At 46.5% G+C, this 22,693-nt stretch overlaps 1 protein-coding gene across 1 annotated transcript in view; it reads right to left on the bottom strand.

Moving 5' to 3' along the window:
- SCN8A (sodium voltage-gated channel alpha subunit 8) overlaps positions 1-22,693 on the bottom strand; it is a 180,833-nt gene that overhangs the window by 13,982 nt on the left and 144,158 nt on the right. Inside the window, exons 18-25 of the mRNA XM_044229304.1 lie at positions 19,232-19,702; positions 18,597-18,714; positions 17,892-18,046; positions 14,217-14,390; positions 8,821-8,943; positions 2,679-2,963; positions 736-789; positions 107-244 (exon numbers count right to left, since the gene is read on the bottom strand). Of these exons, the coding sequence (XP_044085239.1) occupies positions 107-244; positions 736-789; positions 2,679-2,963; positions 8,821-8,943; positions 14,217-14,390; positions 17,892-18,046; positions 18,597-18,714; positions 19,232-19,702 (1,518 nt within the window). The remainder of the gene's footprint in view (positions 1-106; positions 245-735; positions 790-2,678; positions 2,964-8,820; positions 8,944-14,216; positions 14,391-17,891; positions 18,047-18,596; positions 18,715-19,231; positions 19,703-22,693) is intronic.

The raw sequence follows: 22,693 nt of genomic DNA, 5'->3' as shown, positions 1-22,693 counted from the left end.
TAAGGATTTTAGAGAAAGAAAGGCATTTTCTTTCTAGAGATAGGGACAGAAGTGTCTCTCATCTGCGTTGAGCTCTGGCCGCTGGCGGTGAGGGGAGGAAACCTATCTTTTTCTTTTGTTGATTGAAGTTATCAATGATGACACCAATGAACAGGTTCAGGGTGAAGAAGGAGCCGAAGATGATGAAGATGACAAAGTAGATGTACATGTAGATGTTGTCCTCATACTTAGGCTGCTCGTCGGGCTGTCAAAAAGGATCGGAGAGGAAAGAAGAGAATCAGCTCCTGAGCGGTGAGGGTGGGGGTGGTATGAGGTGGGCGATCTGACATGCCCTTACCACCAGCCATAACCGCCCACTGGAGCTGTTGGGAGCGCTACTTTCTGTCTGTTCGGGTCCTCCTCCAGGCCGGCAGGCCCCGCCCTGCCGTGACTATGCAAATGGAGAGTGGAGACTTTGGTGGAGACTATGCAAATGACGAGGCCAGGGGGAGGGGACATAGGGCAGCTAGGAGCCACTCTTGGGTCAGCACGAAGAAGAGATGGCTCCTCTGGGGCCAGGTCAAAACCAACAGCCTGATCACCCCGAGCTGGTGTAAAAACGTGATGACTGAGAGGAGGAAACTGACCTATAATCAATCAAACCAGCAATACGTGTCCTAACCCGCTCTTTCGCCGCCATGCTGCTTGCTTTCTAGCCTTCTCTCAAGGTTGTGGTTTTGCCAGGTGTATCCTTACCTTTCGGGAATCTACAGCTGCATACATGATGTCCATCCAGCCTTTGAAGGTTGCCTGGCAAACAGAGTCAGTCATTAGACTGTGCCTGTTGGGGGCAGGGGGTGGGAGTCTAGGCAGGGGTCACAGAGGCCAGGCTCAGGTTGGTTGTGAACACAGGACTGAGTTTGGGTGTGGTCTCATTTGGACCTAGAATTTTCTGTTAGTTAACACAGGTCCCAAGGGGGCTTTGTCTAAGTCCCTGGAAATAACATCAAAGTTTGGCAGAGAAACATGTTGACAATGGTAGCTGGATCAATACTTTCAGAAAAGATCTTTAAAACGGGCCCGAGAAGGTTGCCCAATGCTCGGGCAAACCTGTATTTATGAACGAGTGCCAGGAATCTACTGAGGCTACCGAAAACATAACCGACCACCCACGAGTCATTTTTCACCATGGTGTTAAATAAGCAATGGGGTCTGAAAATTTCTAAGTTGCAGTTAAAAAAAAACAAAACCAAAACCAAAAACACAAGGCCACAAGGCCACAAGGCCAGAACTTTCCCCATCCTAGGATTGCTTACAGTAATGGCAATCCTGCCTTCATCCCAGGCAGCCCTTCCTAACTGCACTGTCTTTCCATCTACTAAACCTCTGATTTTGGAAACAAACAGTGGTTAGCAATTCAGTATTCTCCGTTTTCTTTTTGTCCCATTTGTTTTATTTATTCAACCAGATTCAAAGTTTTTTCAGGGCACGGGTGGTTCTTTATATGTCAGGTAGCCCTAGTAGTGCCAAGCACAGCACCTTGTGTGCAAGGTGGGGACTCTGTGAATACAGTGTCTAACTGGCTGATTGATGTGTATTGGTCTCCTGGAGGTGCTCCAAATCAGATTTAATTTGCGGGTCCCGTTTCTCCAACTGGGATAAAACAACAAAAGACTCTGGAGTAGGATAAAACTCATTCTATCAACTTTGCCATCTACTAGCTAACAGTGCTAGCTAATAGTAAGTGCTTACTATCTGTAAGGTCAAGTTGAGAGCTTCCCCTGCATTATGGCATTCAGTCCTCCCAAGGACTATATGATGCAGGCACGGTTGTATTAGTAACAAAAATACCTATAGCAAAATACCATTAATCAAGCACTGCTGTGTGCCAGGCATTGTTCTAAGAAATTTTTAAAAATTATTAGGGCTCCTCTTAGCAACAGTGCAAAGTATTATCACCAACATTTAACAGATGAAGAAACAGACGTGGGGAAGTTGAGTCATTTGTCCAAGGTTACATATGCAAGACACATCGCAGTACGGCTCAAACCTACATCTGTCTGACTCCAAAGCCTAGGAGCTTTCATTGCATCCTACTGTCTTGTCAAACATTCCAAAAAATTGGTGAGAGTCAAAGAGAAAGCTAGACATGATGGTATGCTACATAATTAAAATAAATCCTTTCTTAATGTGACAAGTTAATTTGAGAACTTTCTCTGGGTCGGGCTGACCTGAGTGGCATCATCCTAGCACTGCCATATTGTTCTCTTTAGTTAACTTAGTGTGGCTGTTATATAGGATTATTCTGCTAAATCAGAATTCCCATTCTGTTGGTGTGGTTGGTGTCTATGCACTTACCTTCTTCTCCCCACCCCCGTTCTCTTTAAATACATACTTCGCCCTGGAGAGAGACGGTGATCTCTCTGCAACGTTCTTACACTGCAGGAATCTATTTGTTGCTGAACAGAACTCTGTCCTGAGCATTGGGAGAGATTTCCCCCACCCCCCTCGAGTGAGGTCTTGGAGAATTCAGGAATTCTCAGGAAAGGTGTCTCCCTGGAACTGGATTGGGAAAGGACATTGTTCTCTGTGGCCTATAAGGAGTAACCCTGATTCTGGAGATAGGAATGAGAAGGAACCAAATGTGATTTCACCAGCTGTCGGAATTCCCCAGGACTGGCAAAAATGGCAACACTTACCACTTGAAGAAGTGCCAGGTAGCCTGCACCGACGTTGTCAAAGTTGATCTTCACATTCTTCCACCTGATTTCTGTGTTGTTCCCCTCCATGAGCTTTTCGCACTCAGTTTTATTGTTGACATCTTCAATTTCAAATCGGATTTCAGAGGTCTCATTAAAGCAGTAGTGGTACTTCCCCGCAAACAGGTTAACTCCCATGATGCTGAAAATCAGCCAGAAGATGAGACACACCAGCAGCACATTCATGATGGAGGGGATGGCGCCCACCAAGGCATTCACCACCACCTGCATTGGAAGGGGGAGGTTGCTGAGTGTTGGGAGGAAGTACGGGCAAGCATAGTCTTTTGATTTCCAGGAGGGGAATGATACTGTGTGGCTTGTTTTGACTACAAAAACGTTATGCCCCCTTTGGAATTACAGTAGCTGGATGGATCCACAAGTAGGACCAGCATTTTCTAAATCTCTAAAGAATATTTTGAGGAATACTAGTAAATTCCTTAATATTTATTTCATCTAACACGAATTTCCCTGCCCCAGTTGACCTAGGTCTTCTCCCCCCAGGCTCCAACCTGGGACTGAAAAAATTATTTAGTCTTGTCTCCCTCCTTGCCAGCTCATAGAACATGACCCCCGTGGGGGAAATCTGATTTCAAGCTCACCAGTTGCCTATCAACAGACATTCCCCCCTCTGCAAAACAAGGTAGGATTGTTCAAAATCACAGAGAACTACCCTTTGGGGTTAGCAGGGAATCGGTCAATGGTACACAAAGTCTCTTTTATGCAAGGCCAGTTATCTTATTTCAGGCAATAGCTGAGCATGCATATTTTGCAGGCTCAAGAGAAAAAAAAAAGCTATATTCCCTCTACCAAACAGAATAAAATAAAATCTGAACACAAGCATTTTTCACTCAAGGTTCATTATTCTTCTTCAGCCTTTTTTTTTTTTTTTTTCCCTCTCTTCTGACTTTGTAGGCTTCTGAATGTAAGAGTTGTCCCCGTTTGGCTAATGCTGACAGATGTCAATCCAGGGCTGGACTCTACTCTTTACAATGTATTAGGAATAGGAATGCCTTATGTTTTCTGGAAAGTTCTGGGTTATATCACTGGTCTTGAAACCCCCAAACCAGCATATTGTTAAAAATCACTGACTGTAGGTAAGCTTGGGAATGGGGGAAAAAAAAAAAAAAAAAAAAAAAAACAGCAGCAAAGGGAAAAATACAGGAATCAAACTTTCTCGGTTGTTTTAAATTTCAATTTTGACTCACACTATAGGTGAGAGTAGCTAGATAACACTTCTCCCGTGGCGGCGATTTTCCGTAGAGGAGTTCAAAGGGCTTACAAAAATAGCATTTGGGGACGCGGTGGCAGGGTCGGCACAGAAAATGAGGCTGGTGTTCATTCTGCCCTGATCCTCACTTGCTGTTGTCTTAAGTGGGACTGCTAAGGCCCAGAAAGGTAACCCTATAACGTGGGAAGACTGTGTCTTCCTTTCTCTAATATCCTAGGAAAATTAACATGGAGTTAAAAATAAAAACCATGGGTATAAATGCAGCTTTCTAATGTTTTGTTAGAGGAGGTGAGAAGTATCACCATGCTCTGGCATCAGTTTTTCAGTGCGGAGAAGAGGCAGGACACACACACTGCCAATATGCATAGCGTCAAAAGGGCCCACAGGGCTGTGCTGTGGGAGGAGGAACGCCAGGGGGCGGCTCTGGGCTCTGTTTGAGCCCGACTTGGTCTCGCGTTTTCCTTATCTTCTGTTCTGGCCTTACACTGCAATATCACTGGCGGGAAAACGGGGTTGAGAAGAGCTGTTCTGTCCTATATAGAAAAGGCAATGATATTCTGCAAAGGAGTCATTCTTTAGATTAAAATATTAGTTTTGTGTTTCCCCAATTTATATATGAAGGCCTTTAGATTGAGAGGTAGTTATTTCTTAATTCTTAGACCAAGAAATCTCTTCTAGAGTTAATAGCTCTGTCTTTGGTGTAAATGATTATCCTTCAACTGTTCATTACTTTGATGGAGGAAAGCCGGAATACCTGAAATCTGGAAAATCCTCCATGTTATTTTGGAGAATGATTAATTGATTGATTGATTGACTGATGTTACCAAATGTGTCCAGTGATCAGATTTGAATTTTACCTCCTCGTTCTACAGTTGCTCACCCTTTGGTGGAGCACCAGAAAGCAATGAAATGTGCAAAAGAACAGGCAAAAGGAGGATGATCCACAAATGGAATAATCATTTCTCTGACGATAAGAGAGTAGATTACCAAGATTCAAAAGATCAAGTCTATGTGACAGTATTTTGCAGCAGAGCTTAGGGGAGAGATCATGACCTTCTATTAGACCATCTAAGTGTGCAATGGGGAAGTAGGCCCCAAAAGATCTGAAACCTAGAAATGTTTCTTTTTATCTCAGTTCAGTTCCTCCTCTGGGAACTCTTCTGACTATTTTAGTCCAGTATAACCTGTCCTGGATAGGGTTACATGTTACAGTTGAATATGGGGTAATATTTATAGCAGGGAATAATAATTAGCTAATTAACTAAGTGACCTCTTCCTACTTTTATAAGTGAAGAGCTGATCGAAAGAATCAATACATGAAAGTATTCATGGGCCTTGTTCTCTGATATGTAGAACATGAAAATCCAATGTCCTTATATGATGTAAATGCACTTCTGATTAATTATAATCAAGGAAAAACTTCTTAGCTTAGCTTTATGAATAGAACAGTAAACAGCTCATGAAATTTACTAATAATTCTTCCTGGCTGTAGACACTAGTTAATAATGTGAAAATTGTGAAACAGTGAAAATTGTTTAACTGTGCTCCATATATAATCATCATTGGGCTGACATTCTCAGCAACCAAAGGGCAAAAAACCGTGCTTTCTTGAACTCTCACACCATAGGTAGTGCAAATGGTAATTCAAGTTTCCACAGGCAATCACTTCATGAATTGGTCCCTAATAACTCTCAAGTTATTCTACATTGCTTTTAGTTATGATAAAATTCATTGTTCAAAATTAGGTATAGAAATATTACTCAAAGCTTGGGTCTAGCAATCTACAAAATTATTTTTTTCAATGGACATTTATACTTAATGATTGCTTCAAATCACTTAGCTGATGGAAAAATTCCAATGGATATGATTTCTTAGAGCACTGTCTTCTCATAATGTCTAGAACACTACTGTTCATTAAATGCTATAAAATCTGTCAAATAGCTTTTAATATCTGGCAGAGGGAACATGGCTTTAATGGACAACTATGTACTGACAATCAACAAAAAGGCATGCATGTTTCATAGCATTATATACCCTCAAAAATTTAAAAGCACAGCGAAATCTTTAAATGAAGATTACTATGGAGGAGAGAAAAGCAAAGAACTACATTAAGTGTTCCTTTGCCAATAATTGCATGAGTGCTTCAATATTCCAGTGTTTGGTTTGAGGAAGGAGAGGAAGAACGGAAGTCAGTGTCCCAGGACAGGCTAGGGCTGGATGTTCCCTCCCAAACGGAGGTCTGAGCCTACCACTGGAGCAGCACAGTGACAGTCGAGCCCACCTGCATTGATGGTCTTCAGTTTGTGAAGGGTTCCTAGCTAGTGTTTTTCTAAGGGTAAGCGCTGGGTGTTGGTGTACATAAGAATCCAAACCACAAAGTGGAAAACATATGGCCCCGGAGAAAAGTAACCTTGAAATAAAATGTATGTACCTAATTCTGTTTATCGCTGGGAAGCCGACTGTTAGCTCAGGCGGATTCAATCTTTCCTTCCAGCAGCTACGCTTTCAGGGAGGGGCTGGGAAGCGGCCACACAGGGTCCTTAGCCCTCTCCTCTGCCCAGCCAGGAGCGGTCAGTGCTGTCAGCTGACCAGAGACGACCAAACCAAGGGCCTCTCTTCTACCAGACCTTCCCTTCCTGAACACTCATTGTTCCAAATCCTGGCTTTTGGTTCAAACTGGCTTTCCCTTATGTTATTTTTGTTGGAAAAAACCTTGATGTAGAGGTTTCACTTCCTCATGCTTTTTCAAGGAAAAGTTTATGCCTCTCTGCTCTGATCACCTCTTCTGGGCCTCTGGGTCCCTGAGCTACTTGCAGGTTGGCAACCAGAAGTTTTGGGGAATGGAATTGGTGAGCCCAAGGGAAGGTGAGGAAAGGGGGTGGGGCTGGAGGGAAGAGGTGTGGCCACCCTAAGGGTCCCTGAGTCCAGGGGAGGCAAATAACCCCAGCATGAACAAATCAGCCCCGGCTGGTTACCAAGGACGACTTCTGCCACGGGCAGGGACTGGCAGTAACAAGACTCCCAGTGGAGAAAGGTAGAGCAAGTGTCAGCTGGGCATTTTTTCTTGGGCTTTCTTCAGGTACTACCAGTCTGGCTTTAGGAGGTTCGGGATCACCCCCGAGGGGTGGGGAGGAGCACAGGCTATGGAGGTGGCTACAGTGTGCCCAGTACTGTCTCCACCAGCCTTCTTTTACTCCTCAGCTTCAGTCACCAACACAGGTGATCAATGCTCTAAACAGAACTGATAGGATTTAGGAAAAAGTTTCACTACCCCTTTCTGAAAAAGGGAGAGCACGGTAATCCCATGCCTACTGACCGAGAGCGCAGAGTTGTCCGTGGGATACTCTCTCTCCTTCAGTCTAGCCTGTGCCTTACAGTGACCTCCCTGCACTTGCTCCAACAACTCTCTGATTTCTGGGAGAAAGAGTTAGACTCCCAAGTTTTGCTTTGTTTCTTTAAATTGAAAGCAGTCTGTGCTGCCGTGGACCTGACTTTCCTGTAGACGGTTTCACGCGGGTTGCAGAAAGCTGATATGCAGTAAACCGAACCGTGACTGTGCTACAGCAGAGATGCAACTGGTGGCGAAAAGCAAACTAACAAAACACAATTCCCGAGGTGCAGTGAAGTTTTCATCTTCCTGTCCAACTGGGGGTTGTTTGTGGAACAGTGCCCAGGGACCACAGATGAGGAATGGATGAAGCAGCACTGTCCTGGTACCTAGTTCCTCCACTCAGTCTTGCTTCCTGGGGGCCACTGTAAATTTTCATTCCTACATTCTGATATTTGCACATTTAAAAACGTATCCTCGGTTTGCTCTCCTGCATGTATTCAACATCTGAATGGAAATGAGTTTTCTTGGTCTCGTTAAGTATAACAGACCTCTCTGTTACCACGGGACAACTATTACCACTAAAAGACAGTTGCCCACTTGATTTTAGGAAATTGACTTTTTAGCATGTGTGTGTGTGCACACGCACATGCACACACATGCACATTTTTTTTTTTAACCAACAGAGACAGCAAAAGGGCACCAAAAGAGGGAGCCTTGTGTTTCTAAGTTGGCAGGGTGACAGCACCTTGCCCTGTTTGGATCTGGGTGGAGTATCACCAAAGCAGGAATAGCAGGTGTCAGGAAATTTCAGAACTAGTGGAGAAGTCATCTGGCGTCATACCTGATTGTTATTTTGCGGTGTCAGGATAGGGGACCATATAGCGTGGGCAGAGGGGTAGGGGGTGAGGAGGAAAGCTTTGCTATCAGACAGAGGCTGCCAGTCCTTATGGGACTGGGCTGAGAACAACAAGGTGCAATAAGAGGAATCAGAATAAAAAGAAAAGCATTTCTTTTCCCAGGGCCATGCCAAATTCTGCTCCGTTCCCAATTCCAGGCCTGCCATCATGTCTTCTAGCCCCTTCTCTGCTGCGTTCTCAGTGACGGCACGGCCACAGCTCCCACCTGGCCGATGCCCTACCCGGCACTAGCCCTGCCTGCGGTCTCTGCTTTTCAGTGGGGCCGCGGGTTAAAATTCCCCTTCTTTGCACCTGGTGATTCTCCCTATTAAATCAACAGCCCAGAAAGCCGCCCCAAGTGCTACAGGTAAGCCAGGCCAAATGAGAATAGCCAGCGTTAACATGTTCTGCGATGGCACGCTGTTGGGGCGGGGCCCATATTAATGTGATGAGGCAGCTTGATGCGATCCCCTCGCACGGGGCAGGTGCGGGGAGAGAGTGGAGGATCAAATCAGCAGCTGCATCACAGATCGTGTCTGAATGATCTTCCCACCGTGTGATCAGTTCTAGCATGCGTAAACAGTTTCCATCGGCATGCAGAAGGATCAGCTGCTCTTAGTATCTTACCCTCATCCCTTCAAATCGTGATAAGGCTCTTAAGGGTCTCAAAGCTCTTAGGGTCCTAAGGGACTTTATGGCACCTAGTTCCGAGTAGCCCAGGGCATTAGCTATAAGGCTGACTAAAGAGACCTACACGGAAACAGAAGAGAAAAACAAAAACAAAAAAGGAAACAAAACAAAACAAAGAAAAACAAGAAAAGAGGTTCCAGAGTGTTAGAATAAAGCCCCTAGCACTGATTACACAGATTGGGCCCCCCAGGGAGAGAGAGTGGGTAACACCAGCTGCCTACTTCAACTTGGACTCAAACGACCTGAAAGGAAAGGAGGTTGAGAGGCAGAAGAAAAAACACAAGGGGGAGGAGAAAATCGAGAGGAGGCGGTAGAACATACATAAGGTTGGCAAAGGGAAGAGGCTGAAGGGAGAGGGGGAATGAGGACGTTCCAGTGGAAGGAGAGGAGCCTGAACAGATGACAAAAACCTTACCCTCGCCCTTTACAGCCTCTGCAGCTCCCAGAAGTTGCCATTAAATTAAGCCAGACAAATTTAATGGTACCTATGGAAAAGAATACAGATAAATACACACACTCCACACAAGCTGCCCCCTCCTCAGCTCATTCACCATGGATTTCCAACAGGGACAAGCTCTCTTGCTCCTGGTTGACAAGAAACCATTTGCCGGAGAACGTGATGAGTTACTACGGTCAACAAAGGAAATGTATCCAGTAAGCGCCACAGCTGGTTTTGCCGTTCCCAAGAAGGCAAGAACCAAAGGAAGCAATTTCTAGACAGTTTTGTCTCCATGAGAACTCCCTTAAGCAAGTCTTCCGTCTCTCACTTTCAACTATAATAATCCTTCCGTCTCTGAACTACAACCAGACGCCTTCATAAGAACTTGGGTGGGCCTGAAAACTGAACCTGTACTTCTCCTTATCATCCCCATTCTTTCTCTCCAGAAACAGCTCAGAATGAACTGGCCTCAGGTCTGTTCTTTCCTGGACTCTCATTGTTAGAAAAACAGCTGGAAGGATAAACTTAGAGCAATTTAAAAAACTGTAGTCACAGATGAGGACACTGAGCCCCCTACACAAGACTGCCGGGCGTCACACTGGCAGTTCTGGAGCCAGAAATAGAGACCCTGGAAACTCCTTATTTCCAGGCCAGAGCTCCTTCTTCCACAGAGAGGTCACATCCCCGACTGGCAGGTAAAACGACAATATCCCAAGAGATGGTTATCGGTATCAGAACAATCCGGAGTTGACTGTATCACCCTGCTGGGGAGAAGCCTGCAGGTCTCCAGGCCTGGAGTCATGATGTTTAAATGCCTTCCTGCTCTTCCAGAGCCAAACTCACTTTGTCCTACCAGAGCTCCCAGAGCAGTTCCCATGTGGTTCCTTAACACCGGATGCCAACTATATCTGGGGCTGCCTGCGCCTGACCTGAGAGGCCTGACCCGAGTTCCCACCAAGGGAACTACCTTTAGCCAATCGAATCCTGGCAGTCTGGGCTCTGGGTTTCTTGGAGCAGTCTTTCCCATGTACTGCACCACAAATTCTGGGATAGGTTAGGATATTCCCATAGGTCATTCTTAAGTTCCCTCTACTAGAAAGTGATGGTTACAGATCTGCCTGGCCTACATTGATATTTTAAAGCAAATTTAAAGGAGAAAAATGGAAACAATCTACAACTCAGTTTCATTTGCTTTTTTTTATCTCTAGCTGAGGGCTTTAATTCTTTGAGTCTGTGTCTCAGAACTGTATGAAACATTTTAAAAAATAAGTTCTTTTCTTTTTATAATGAAGCAGGAGGACTGGCAGGAGGCAGAAGTGGAATGTCCGTGACCTAGTGAGAGAAAGGGATGAGCATGCTCAAGGATTTCAATTTTTTTTCAAGGATTTCAATTTTTAAAAGGGGTGTGAACCTTTGTCTATGCATGGACTCAAAATCCATCAGTGAAGGTATCTTCCCTAGAGTCCTAGGCAGTATTCCAAACAGATCTGGAATTAAAGCCTGCTCGATTTACTCCTGTTCTTTGAAGGGTACATGCTTCAGAGTTCATTTTTTGTCTAAAACAAGGATCTCAAAAGATTTATGTGGAAACAGTAGCACCAACCAATCATTTCCCCTCCATTTATCATTCTCAGTAAGACTCTAGATGGAGGTGTGTTTTGCCTATGATTGCCAAGTGCAGTCAACTCTTAACCCCAAATAATTTACAATTGCCAGATTCTTGGTGAGACCTTAATAGGCATATCTGAAGGTGAGCTTTCCCATCTTCACCAACTGCCCGAGATCAAATACCCCTGAGTCAACCTTACCCTGAGAAACTATGCCAGGTAAAGACGGCCAAACACTAAGCTTTGAGGGGCGATGGCATGCACAATAGGCCTTGCACGTGGCAGGGACACTCCAGCTCTTCAGGGCAGTGGGTTAGTCTGATTACAAAGAGGCCTGGGGTGGGAAGAAGGATGGAGGTACAGATGCTGCTCCCTGGCTTGGCTCTAAATGGTGCTGAGATACCATGCTGCTCAGCTGATCAATCTAGCCAAGATCTCCCAAGACGGGGTCAGCAAGGAGCCTATGTGGGCTAGTGCTTAGCAGCTGAGGGCGCTCTGATAATCCTGAGTCCCCATGCTAAACCTTCACCGGAGGTAACCAGCTCCTTGCTGAAAGTATACTTCAAGGAAAGAATCAAACCTGGAAAAAAGAAAGGAGTTGAGGGGAAGTAAAAATTCAGGGTACCAATGGCTACAGGAATAGAAAAAAAAGGGAGACACTAGGTAACTTTTTCCAAATGATGTGAACATTTTCAAATGGACAATGTTTGTCATAGTCTGAATTCAGGATGTGTGGTCTCTGAAAGTTCCCGTCCCTGGAACTGATATGCTGGTTAACCTCTTGATATAACGGGATAAATTTCCCTGGGGGAAAGTTGACAAAACTCTTCTACAGGACAAGGTCTCCACTGCAGCCAAGGACCTGAGCAAAATGAAACATTGTCTCTGTTTGAGAATTCCATGGCTTGTAACCAAAGAGAATTAACCTTGGAGGTTGTCGGATTATCCACATGATTGTTAAAAAGTCCTCTCAGCAGCTTTAAGGGATAACACAGAGGAAGGAGAATCCATTAGGGAAAGAAAGATGGTGAGGAATAACAGATTTGGACATCTAGTCACTGGGGAATGAGCTAGAAAGAAGAGCTTCTCTCAGAGGTGGAGTTAGAATGGGACCTAAAATTTACACCCGCTGGATGTTCTAGAATGCCAAGGGCACATGACAGCAAAAAACTCGGATGGTTCCAGCTGTGCAGGTGCATGTGAGCCTTCTTCCCCATTCACAACTCAGGAGTGGCCGGTGGTGCAGCCAAGGGACAGACTGGGGCCTCTTCTCCCTTAACGCATGCTGCTTTATACAGTAATTGTTTGCCTACATGTCTCAGCCTTGCAGGCCCTTAGAGAGAAGTGTCCACGTCTTCTACTCTCTGTATCCCCCACAACTCCTGGTGGGAGCTTGGCACATTGTGGGTGCTCCGTAAACATCTGATACTAAATGCACTATGGTGTCCAAGAGAAGCCAGTGGATGGGAGGGTCCCAGGAGAGCCCTGATCCCAGAATGCTGGAGCCAGGCCCAGCAAGGGTGGAGCCAGCCCCAAGGGGTCCTGCAAGCTGGTGTGAGCGCCTAAGGAGCTGGGGCCATGCCTGCATGCCCCTCATGGCTCACTGTAGCTTTGGGGATAGCTCTACACACAGAATGGTGTTTGATTTCTATTTGTTGACTAATAACCTGTACCGAGGAGTTCTGAGGAACCACTGTCAGGACTCACGGCAATGTAAGAATCCAGCAATGCCCTCAAGCTGAGGAGGTTATGGATAAATGCTTGCTCTGTGTCTGTCTCATACCTTCTGTTTCTCTGCCACCTAGTATAAAAGGGAATGAAAATGTTTCCTAAATAAATGCTAATGCGCACAACCCTCAGTGCTTTTATCAGCTTATTTGGGTACCAGGGGGTCCTGTTCTGTGAAAGAAAGTGGGCCCAGTGTCCCTTTATTCTCTGGGCCATACCCCGAGCCCACTCCTTCTTTCTTAGAGCTCAAGCCTTCCATCTGTGGGAGGTGGAGCCCTTCCGTCAGAAGGCACTAGTGGCGGCTGCTGACAGGAGTGCTGAAATTTGCCAGGACGGCCTCGGGTTGCCGCCCTCTGCGGCAGTACCTGTTGGGCTCACTTTAAGGGCAGGGGATGACTTCCTCACCTCATCTGGGCATCTCCCTAAAGGCTGGGTTTCTGAAAAGGGAATGCAAATAGGAGCAGAGTGACATCCCCTGGAAGGAGTCATTAACCGTGGTAGTCAGAAGTCACAGACATTTACAGGAACAGGAATGTATTCTAGAGCAGAGATCACTGGTGCGGAGTGCTGGGCTCCCATTATCTGACAGAGGCGTCCATGCTGTTCCATTCCGGATCCTAGAGGCATGCTCTAGGTGGTTTACTATACGGCTGAGGAAACCTGCATTCTATATGTACCCAACCAGCCTCCAAACACTCCGCTTGCTTGGCACTTAGCGCTCAGCTCAGCAGGAAGTGAATTCTCCACAGGCCCTGGTCCTGAAATTCCCATTCACCCTTTCTTTCGAATGCTGATTTGGCTAGAAGAAAAGAGCTTTGGTGATTACACAGAATAAGAAGCATTCATCACAGTTAGAAAAGCCAACAAGGAACAAGGGCTTGTGGGGTGAGAAACGATCACAGAAGATGCAGCTTCCACCCTGAAAAATAAGACAGGAGGTGATGGCTGGCAAGCCTTGGAAATGGTCTTGGAACCTGGAGGAGAAAAGGATTCTCGTGTGATCACCACTGTGGAAATGGCAGTGTATGGGAAGGGGCGTGGATATCAGTGTGAACACCACCGCTTCTGGACAGGCGGACTCGTTCGGAGGAGTCTGGTGCAAAGCCTTGAGGTGATGGAAGTATCCATAGGAATGGTCAGCAGAGAGAGCTTTACCGAGATCCCTCCCACACCTGTACCCCACCTCATCCTCACCCCTCCCCTGGCACCAGAAAGAGGGCACCCTGCTGGTGCAGGGCAAGAACTGTTTGTTCCCAGCCTAATAACAAGGAGTGTTGGCACCAACGATTCCACTTCCCGCTCCTAATCTCTGACTCTTCCAAGCCAAAACACCAGAGCCCAGAGCTGGTTGGTTAACCCGTGGGGCCGATGGAGGGACTTCAGAGTTCCCTCGCCCGAAGTTAAGCTCTGAGTGCTCTGACAGGAGCTTTCCCCAAAACTACACCTAGATCTTGTCCGACATCCTGGGTGCCCAGGCAACTCTGGCCATTAGAGGAAGGAACATCCCTGCTTTTGTTTCCCTACGAGAAGGGGTGGTAAGTAGAAAGCAGGACACGTACAGCCACAATGAGGAAGTCCAGCCAGCACCAGGCGTTGGTGAAGAACTTGACGAAGCCGTAGGCTGTCCACTTGAGCAACATCTCCAGGATGAAGATGTAGGTGAAGACTTTGTCGGCGTATTCCAGGATGGTACGGATGGTCTTTCTCTGCTCGATGTAAATGTCCTCGAAGGCCTGGAAGAGAAGCAGAGGCTGCCCAAGGTGCTTGCAGGGAGGCAAGCAGCTTGGGAAGGCCCCCACCCCTCGGCAGCTCCTCCCCCTGTGGCTGGCCTATGCTGGGCTTCCTGTCTCTCTCACCCCGCCACCCCCCGCCACATGTGGCTTCTTAAAAAATGTTTTACTGAGATACAATCCACAGCATATGATGCCGCTATTTCAAGTGTACAGTTCGAAAGCTTTCAGTACATTCGGACTTGTATATCCATCACACAATCAAGTTTAGAGTGTCTCCATCCACCCCCAAAAGAAACCCCACACCTTCTAGCTGCCACCCTCTGGCCTCCTTGCGTCCCACGAGTCCCAGGCAACCACTATGCTATTTCCTCTCTTCCAATCTGCCCATTCTGGACATTTCATATAAAGGCAATCAGACGATACATGGTCCCTGGTGACTGGCTTCTCTCCCTGAGCACAGAGGTTTCCAAGTTCATCCATGCTGCAGCCCGCATCAGAGTTGTGTTTCTCTTGACCGATGAAGAAGACTCCAATGTGTCGCTGTATGGCAGTCTGTCTACCTTCCTCACTGATGGACACTTGTGTGCCTACTTTCTGGCTATTGTGAATGGCACTGCTATGAACATTCGTGCATCTGTTTTATGTGGACATGTCTTCCTTTCTCTGGGGTATAATGTCTAGAAGGGGACTGGCCAGCTCACGTGGCGACTGTAGGCTTCAGTTTTTGAGGCCCCGCCAACCAGCGCTCCAGCATGGTGGCACCGTTCTACATGTCCTCCGGCAGAGTCTGAGGGTTCTAGCTTCTCCGTGTCCTTGCTGACACTCTATATGCTTATATGATAAAATCTTTTCTCCCTGCAGCCCCTGATGCCACAAATATGGGGGAGGGTCACAGGACTGGGAGACGCTCAGGTGAAGAAAATCTTAGTCCAACTTTCTCTCTCTGGAATTCCTGAATGAAGTGACTTCCTAACACGAAGGTAGAACATTTCCATGACTGGGGTGGAGGGCTGTGGAGGGAGAGCAGGGAGTCCTGCAACGTGAGAGAAAACTACAGGGGGATCAAAAGTCCCGTGTCCTACAATAGGAGGTCCTGCTCTGGACTGTTCCAGAAGGAAGGACAGAATCGGGCTGCTGCAGATACACTTCCAAAAAGGAGGCACATCATGTGCTCCAGTTCCATCACTGGGCAGCTGGGAGAGGTCATGGTCCATCGTTCTTCTCAGGGGTCTTTTGTACAAATAAACCCCCTCTGCTCAGTGAACTACTCAACAGCTTCCATGTCAAGTTTCCCCTTATCTCTCTTTGCAGAGATTCATCCTGTTACCCAATACGTGTGAGATGCCCAACTGAACTTCCGGTCACTGGCAGCTCTGGATAGAGCTCCCCCCCAAAGTCCCATCATAACCCCACTCTCGGCTTCTCTCAGACATTTTAGCAGTAGCTTCACTTTGCTTTTTTTTTTTTTTTTGAGAGAGAGAGCGTGAGCTGGGAGACGGGGTGAGGGGAAGAAGGAGAGAGAGAGAATCTCAGGCAGACTCCCGCTGAGTCCAAAGCGGGGCTTGATCCCACAACACTGAGATTATGACCAAAGCTGAAATCAAGAGTCGGGTGCTTAACTGACTGAGCCAGCCAGGCGCCCCTTCACTTTGCTCTTTTTTTTTTTTTTTAAGATTTTATTTATTTATTTGACAGAGAGAAATCACAAGTAGACGGAGAGGCAAGCAGAGAGAGAGAGAGGGAAGCAGGCTCCCTGCTGAGCAGAGAGCCTGATGCGGGACTCGATCCCAGGACCCTGAGATCATGACCCGAGCCGAAGGCAGCGGCTTAACCCACTGAAACCCACCCAGGCGCCCCTCACTTTGCTCTTCTTAGGTCTCATGCCTCCTAACTGCACAGGGTCTTCAAGTACTGAGCCAAGTGCCCCGTTTTATTCATCTACAATAAAGAGAAACTATCAAAGGTGAGCAGTAAAGAAGGTTCAGAACTTCTGTTTCACTGCTGCTTTTCTGCTTTTCTTTTTTTGTGGCAATGAGAAAGAGAAGAGTCAGAAGATGAGGTGTGCTCCTTAATTCTGGGTTTCTGTTTACAAGATTGGAGGAAGAGCGATGATGACAGTCACAAAATACCTTTCTCCTGGCTCTGGCCTGAGTCTGGCCCTCCCTTTTCCCATGGGCAGAGATCGTCCTGTTATCTGGGGGCCTGCACAGCCCCTCAGCCAGCACTGAGGGAGGCCTATGGAGGCAGTAAAGGCCCAGGACAGGCAGGACAGTGTGATTAACCCCTCTCCCCACCCAGATCCAGGCTGCCAAGCCATCTGGCCTCCTGCATTTGTCCTGCCACATGCCTGCATAATCCCCCCACCTCTGGCCCCCCATTCCCCACCGGCTCTTCTTTGCCACCTACTGCCTCCATTTTAGCTTCTCTTCTCTTCTTCTCCTACGGGATCTTTTTTTTCTTTTTAAAAGATTTTATTTATTTACTTGACAGAGAGAGATCACAGGTAGGCAGAGAGGCAGACAGAGAGGGGGAAGCAGGCTTGTTGCTGAGCAGAGAGCCCGATGCAGGGCTCGATCCCAGGACCCTGAGATCATGACCTGAGCAGGAGGCAGAGGCTTAACCCACTGAGCCACCCAGGCGCCCCTCCTACAGGATCTTTAACACTAAATTTAACATTCTCTTGCTATTTTCTGCACCCAAATTAGGCTTTGCTTCTATCCCTACATGAATGTGCCTGCCTTTTTTGAAAGCATTTCAAAATTCTGCATTCTTCAGCTTTCCCTTAACTCAAGCAAGAAGAATATGCCACGTCTCTAAGTGCCTACTATCCTCAAATCTAACCAACTGGGGAACAACTCCCTCACTCCTGACCCTGTCCAGGTCTCCTCAGTTATAAACCAGCTAAAATAAAAGCAAAAGCCCAGATAATGAGCTCCCACAGGGGAGGAGCCTGCGTGTCCAGTGCTCCCTGAGCCTCACTGATCAATGAGAAGCACTTCCAACTCTGTGAATATGAACAGCCTTTACACCAGAGACCTGGCTCTTTAAGTATCTGCTAATGCCATGAGTTCTCCCAACCAGTCAGGGTGTGAGGGGAGATGGGGTAGTGGAAGCCAACCTCCCTCCCATCTGGGGCAAGTGAAAAGTAAAGAACAAGATATTTGGGATACTAGGTGAAGAAGGGAGGATCATTTGAGGAAGTTGCTTAGAACGGGGTAAACTAAGCAGTGAAGATAATTTGTGCTCTCATCCTGATAGAAAGGGGGTCTTAGATGTGAGAGGTGTCACGCTGAGTGTAAAGAAGATCAGGATGTGGATAAGTGGATTCTAATCCTTAAAGCTCAAAACATCAGGCCAAAGCACTCTGGCAGATCATCATGCTTGGGGCCACAGCCATCTGTGCTCTCAGAGGCACTGGGCTTGCGTCCCACCTGGACCCTCCCCCAGCTCCTACAAAGCCTTTCCCAGCCCATCCCTCCCCGTCCTCTCCCTGGGACTCACCAGGGCACCACTGCTGAGCAGAATCATGAAAATGATGAAGGTCTCAAACCAGTTGTGCTCCACAATGAGGAAACAGGTCTTCCTCAGGATCCACCAAGACTTGCCAAGCCCTTCTTCTATGTTGACCTGGCAGCACTTGAATCGCTGGACACAACCTGGCACCAGCGGGAGAGGCAGGTCAAAGCAGGAGCGGGCCCTGCCCAGACCTGACCCCTCCTCGGCCTCCTGACCCCAGCAGCCGCTGCCCCACCACACAGCCAGGAGCACAGGGGCTGAATCAGAAGGCCTGAATCAGAAGGCCTGCCTCAGCCACGGAGGGTGCCAGGGCTAGGGCTACGCTGCAGCACTACCGAGACAGGGCCCTCTGGAATTGGGAAGATGTCCTCTAAAGAAACAGTGAGAGGGATGAGAAAAGGGGAGTTAGGAGGCAGACACAGCCACAGCAAGCCACAATAGGCCTTGCTATTGGAAGTTTTGGGCTGATGCCAAGAGAAAACGGACAAAGAAATGTTTGCAAATAGAAACTCGCTCTAGGTAGGAACCAAACATGTGAAACAATATCAACTGGCTTCCAGAGGAGGAGGTGGGGAACAAAGCTCTTGAGGACAGCCACGGAGCCCCCACGCGGAGCCAACCACTGGCCCCGGCAGAAATCCGCAAGCAGTGCCAGGGCCATGGCCCCCCCTTGTCTTTGCCCCTTTGCACCTTCTGTGAAGCAGGCATCTGGGTCCAAGTACTCCTCGGGCTGCTCCACTGGGACTTCTTCTACTTCAGGTTTGATATCGATGGTGCTTCCTTCAGAGGAGCTAGTGTCATCCAGTTTCTAGAGTGGCAAAGAAAAGGGAGTTTAACCAACTCTGCGTGACACTTCCCCTCCACGCTCTACCTCGGACACTGATGAAGGACCAGACGGGACTCTGCAATTCTTACGACCAGCTCATCACCATCCACTTGCAGAGGGGCAAACAATTACCAGAGGGCCCTCAAAACTTCTGTCGGGACTGCTCACAGATGAGGGGTCCACCTGAAACGGAAGGTGGCTATTGGTGGGTCTCAGCGCTGCGGCTCAGACGGATTACTGGCAGGGAAGTACTGGAGGGTTTGCTCCAGCCTCTGACTGAGATGAGCTGGCAGTGACGGAGACAGATCTAGGAACATCTCAGGAAACTAGGTCACCCAGAGGAGGTCTAAAATGACAATGGGTCTTAGGGTTGGATCTCAAACCTAGCTGGCTATTCCCCAATCTCTCTACCCAGCCCACAGCTGAACCAGTCCCGGGACCTGCCAGGGCTGCTTGTTCCCACACAGAATCAGGGCTGGGTTCTAGACTGGGACCTTACATCTTTGCTGCCTTCAGGATCCGACTCGCTGCTAACATCCTCTGTGTTGAGGTTCTCAAAATCAGACTCGCCTACAGCAATGGGCACCCGCACGGTCAAGTTGGGATTGTTGATGAAGGACATGTGGTCCTCGTCGATGATGTACTTCTCCACGCTGCTGCCAATGCCACTGGTCGTGCCGTTGCCGTTCTTCTGGAAGTCACCGTTCCGGTGGATGTCTGCACCGGTGTGGTTGGCGATGCAGTTGGCCTTCTTTTCATAGAGCTCATCCAGTGGCTTCACTTCATCGGCCTCACGCTGCTTAAAGTGGGCCTGCATGAAGGCGTGCACTTTCAGTTTGGCCCAGGCCACCCCCTTCTTGATCCGGATGACGGAGATTTGTAGGTTGTTCATTTCTCCATCGTCGTCCGTGGCTGCCAGATTGTCTGCACTGAAGGAGCTCAGAAGCAAGGCCAGAAACAGGTTCAGCACCTGTACCGGTGGCATTAGGAGAAAGGAGAGTGAATGTAGATAGTACGACGTGAAGTCAGCCATTAAACTAGGATTAAAACTGGAAGCCCACAGATTCATGTGACAGGCACAAGAGTTTCTATCGTGTTTGGTTTGACAGTGCTAATGTCACTAAGTGGGCATTAAAAAAATTTTTTATTGAAATATAATTAACATATAGTGTTATATTAACTTCAGGAGTACAATATTCAACAATTTTACACATTGCTCAGTTCTCAACATAATAAGCATTCTCTTAATCCTCTTTATCTCTTCCACCCATCCTCCCCCTCTCCTCTGGTACACATCAGTTTGTTCTCCATATTTAAGAGTCTGGGTTGTTGTTGTTTTGGGTTTTTTTTTGGTCTCTTTTTTTCTTTGCTCATTTGTTTCTTAAAGTCCACATGAGTGGAAACGTGGTATTTGTCTTTCTCTGACTTATTTCACTTAGCATTATACCCCCTAGGTCCAGTCACGTTGTTGCCAATGGCAAGATTTCATTCTTTTTTATGGCTGAGTAATATTCCACTGTATACAGATACACCCATCTCTTTATCCATTTATCTATGGATGGATACTTGGAGTGGTTCCATATCTTGGCTAGTATAAACAATGTTGCAATAAACATAGGGGTGCGTATGTCTTTCCTAATCAGTGTTTTTGTTTTCTTTGGGTAAACACCTGGTAACGGAATTACTGGATCATATAGTAGTTCTATTTTTGATTTTTTGAGGAACTTCCATACTATTTTCTACCAAGTGGGAACTTTGTTTGGTTTTGGTTGTAATATAAGGTTAATATGTCTTTTCTTGGTTCTTTTATAGTTTTACAAACATATATATGTACTCCCAAATATATTGCCTTTCTTACAATCAGAAAAAGCAAAAACTGTATCCATTTTGGGAAAAAAATCTTCCCAAACAGAAAATAAAGATGGACACAGCTTATTGGTAGGATTTAAGAAGAAACAGATGCCATATTTTCATGGGCAGGGGAAGTGTTGGAAACCCACATGAAAAAAACAACTAGGCTTGGAGAGCCATGCTTTCCTACAACAAACCAAGAAAGTAGAACTGAAATACAGTTCATGTCATCTTAAGAATTAATTTCCTTTGTTTTCCTAACATTTATAAAATAAAGTAGTTTAACAAGACAGTGATTGTGACTGTTGTGTCCTGTTGTATATCTAAATGTCCAGCCAAGCTTTATTTATTTATGTTTAAATAGCCTATTTTACCACATTGGACATTAAGATTAATTAATTTATTTTTATTAAGACTTACTTTACAAATTGGGAGAGGTGTTCACTTCTTGATTTACACCTGGCCCTTACTTTGTCACACTTCTGAAGAAGAGCAAGCAATACATTTTAGGTGGAGATCATAGTATGGGTAGAGTGGGGGGAATGGAAACAATAAATGCACAATATGTATGCAAATTATTTGGGCCATTTGTAGAATTATAAAGGAGTATGGTTGGTAAAATGAGGGTGAGTTGGAGGGGGCTTTGAAGGCCAGGCTGAGGAATTTGAATTTTATTTAACTGGATTCACTACTGGTCTTTGAGTAGTGGAGTAACAGATGATAGAGATTTGAGAAAATCATTCCTACCAGCTACATACAGTTAGAGCTGTCGCTTACATGAGTTAATAAGGGTCTGGATTAGGCTACTGTAATCTCAAACCTTAGCATGCCTGAAAATCTGGGGAGAGGTTGTATGAAAAAAATAAGTATTTCCTTGGCCTCACCTTTAAGGTTCTGATTCAGTAGATCTGGTATAGGGCCTGGGACCGCCTGTTTTAATGAGTGAAAATTGGGTGGCTGTGATCTTCAGACCACACTTACAGAAATACTGGATAGGTTACAGGCATGGAAAGGATGGGGAAGATCTTAGAAATACTATTAATTAAGGTGTATGAAAGGCATCAGATTGTTTACTGGGAAGGGAAAGAAGAGAGTCAGAAGAGACTTATCGTCACAGATTCCTAAAGACTAGGTGGGCAGAAGGACTGAGCAAAGGAGAACCTGGAAAGGTGCTACCAGAAGTAGAAGTAATGTCATGTGCTCAGGTATCTGTAGAGTAACGGGGAGAGGATGCAGAGACAAGTGAGAAGAGGAGGATGGAGAACGGATGGGAAGGCCAGGGCTGGGAAACGTGGATGCCACTATGTACCAGGAGGCAGAGCTGCATTCACTGAAGAAGTGGGAAGTCTAGCAGGAGTAGGACAAGGGAAGGGTGATCAGAAATGGAGAAAGGAAGGGATTACAGAACCATCACAGTGTCCATTTTTACAGATCATAGGAAAGAATAGGGTGGCACGGCTGGTCCAGAGGCTGGTGGGCAGGAAGCCCCTCCTGGCATGCTTCTCTAGCACAAAAGGAGGAGAACTTCTCTGGATGAGCTGACAGGGGGTCCTCTGGGTTTGCCTTCTTCCAGCCCCCCTTGCTCTAGACTGGCAAGTTGGATTGGGCCTGATCTGAAAGATAAGTACTTCTTAAACTTTAGTGTGCATGTCAATCACCTGGGGGTCCAGTTAAAAATGCAGATTCTGATTCAGTAGTTCTGGGGTGAGGCTTAAGATTCTAACATACTCTAAAGTGATCTCATTGCTGCTAGTCCTCTGACCACACTTTGAGAAACATGGCGTCAAAATCTCTGTTGGTGAATATTCTACATACAGAGGCAGAAAACAGCAGGCAGACAGGTCAGAGTACAGCAAAAAAGTGATTTGCCATTTATACAAGTTAGATAAAACTCTCCATCGGTTTTGATCGGTGGTTCTCAATGGAGGGCAATTTTGCCTCCTAAGGGACAGTTGGCAATGTCTGGAGACATTTCTGTTACCACAACTTAGGGAAGGTGGGGGTGGTTACTGGCCAGTAAAAGGTAGAGGTCAGGAAAGCTGCTAAACATCTTACAACACATTTGTAGGATATTTCTACAACAAAAGGATTGTAGGACAATTCTACAACA

The sequence above is a fragment of the Neovison vison genome, chromosome 12, assembly GCF_020171115.1.
Source record: "Neovison vison isolate M4711 chromosome 12, ASM_NN_V1, whole genome shotgun sequence".
Taxonomy (NCBI): domain Eukaryota; kingdom Metazoa; phylum Chordata; class Mammalia; order Carnivora; family Mustelidae; genus Neogale; species Neogale vison.
Note: the sequence above shows the minus strand (reverse complement) of the source record. Positions and strands in the feature narration are given on the sequence as shown.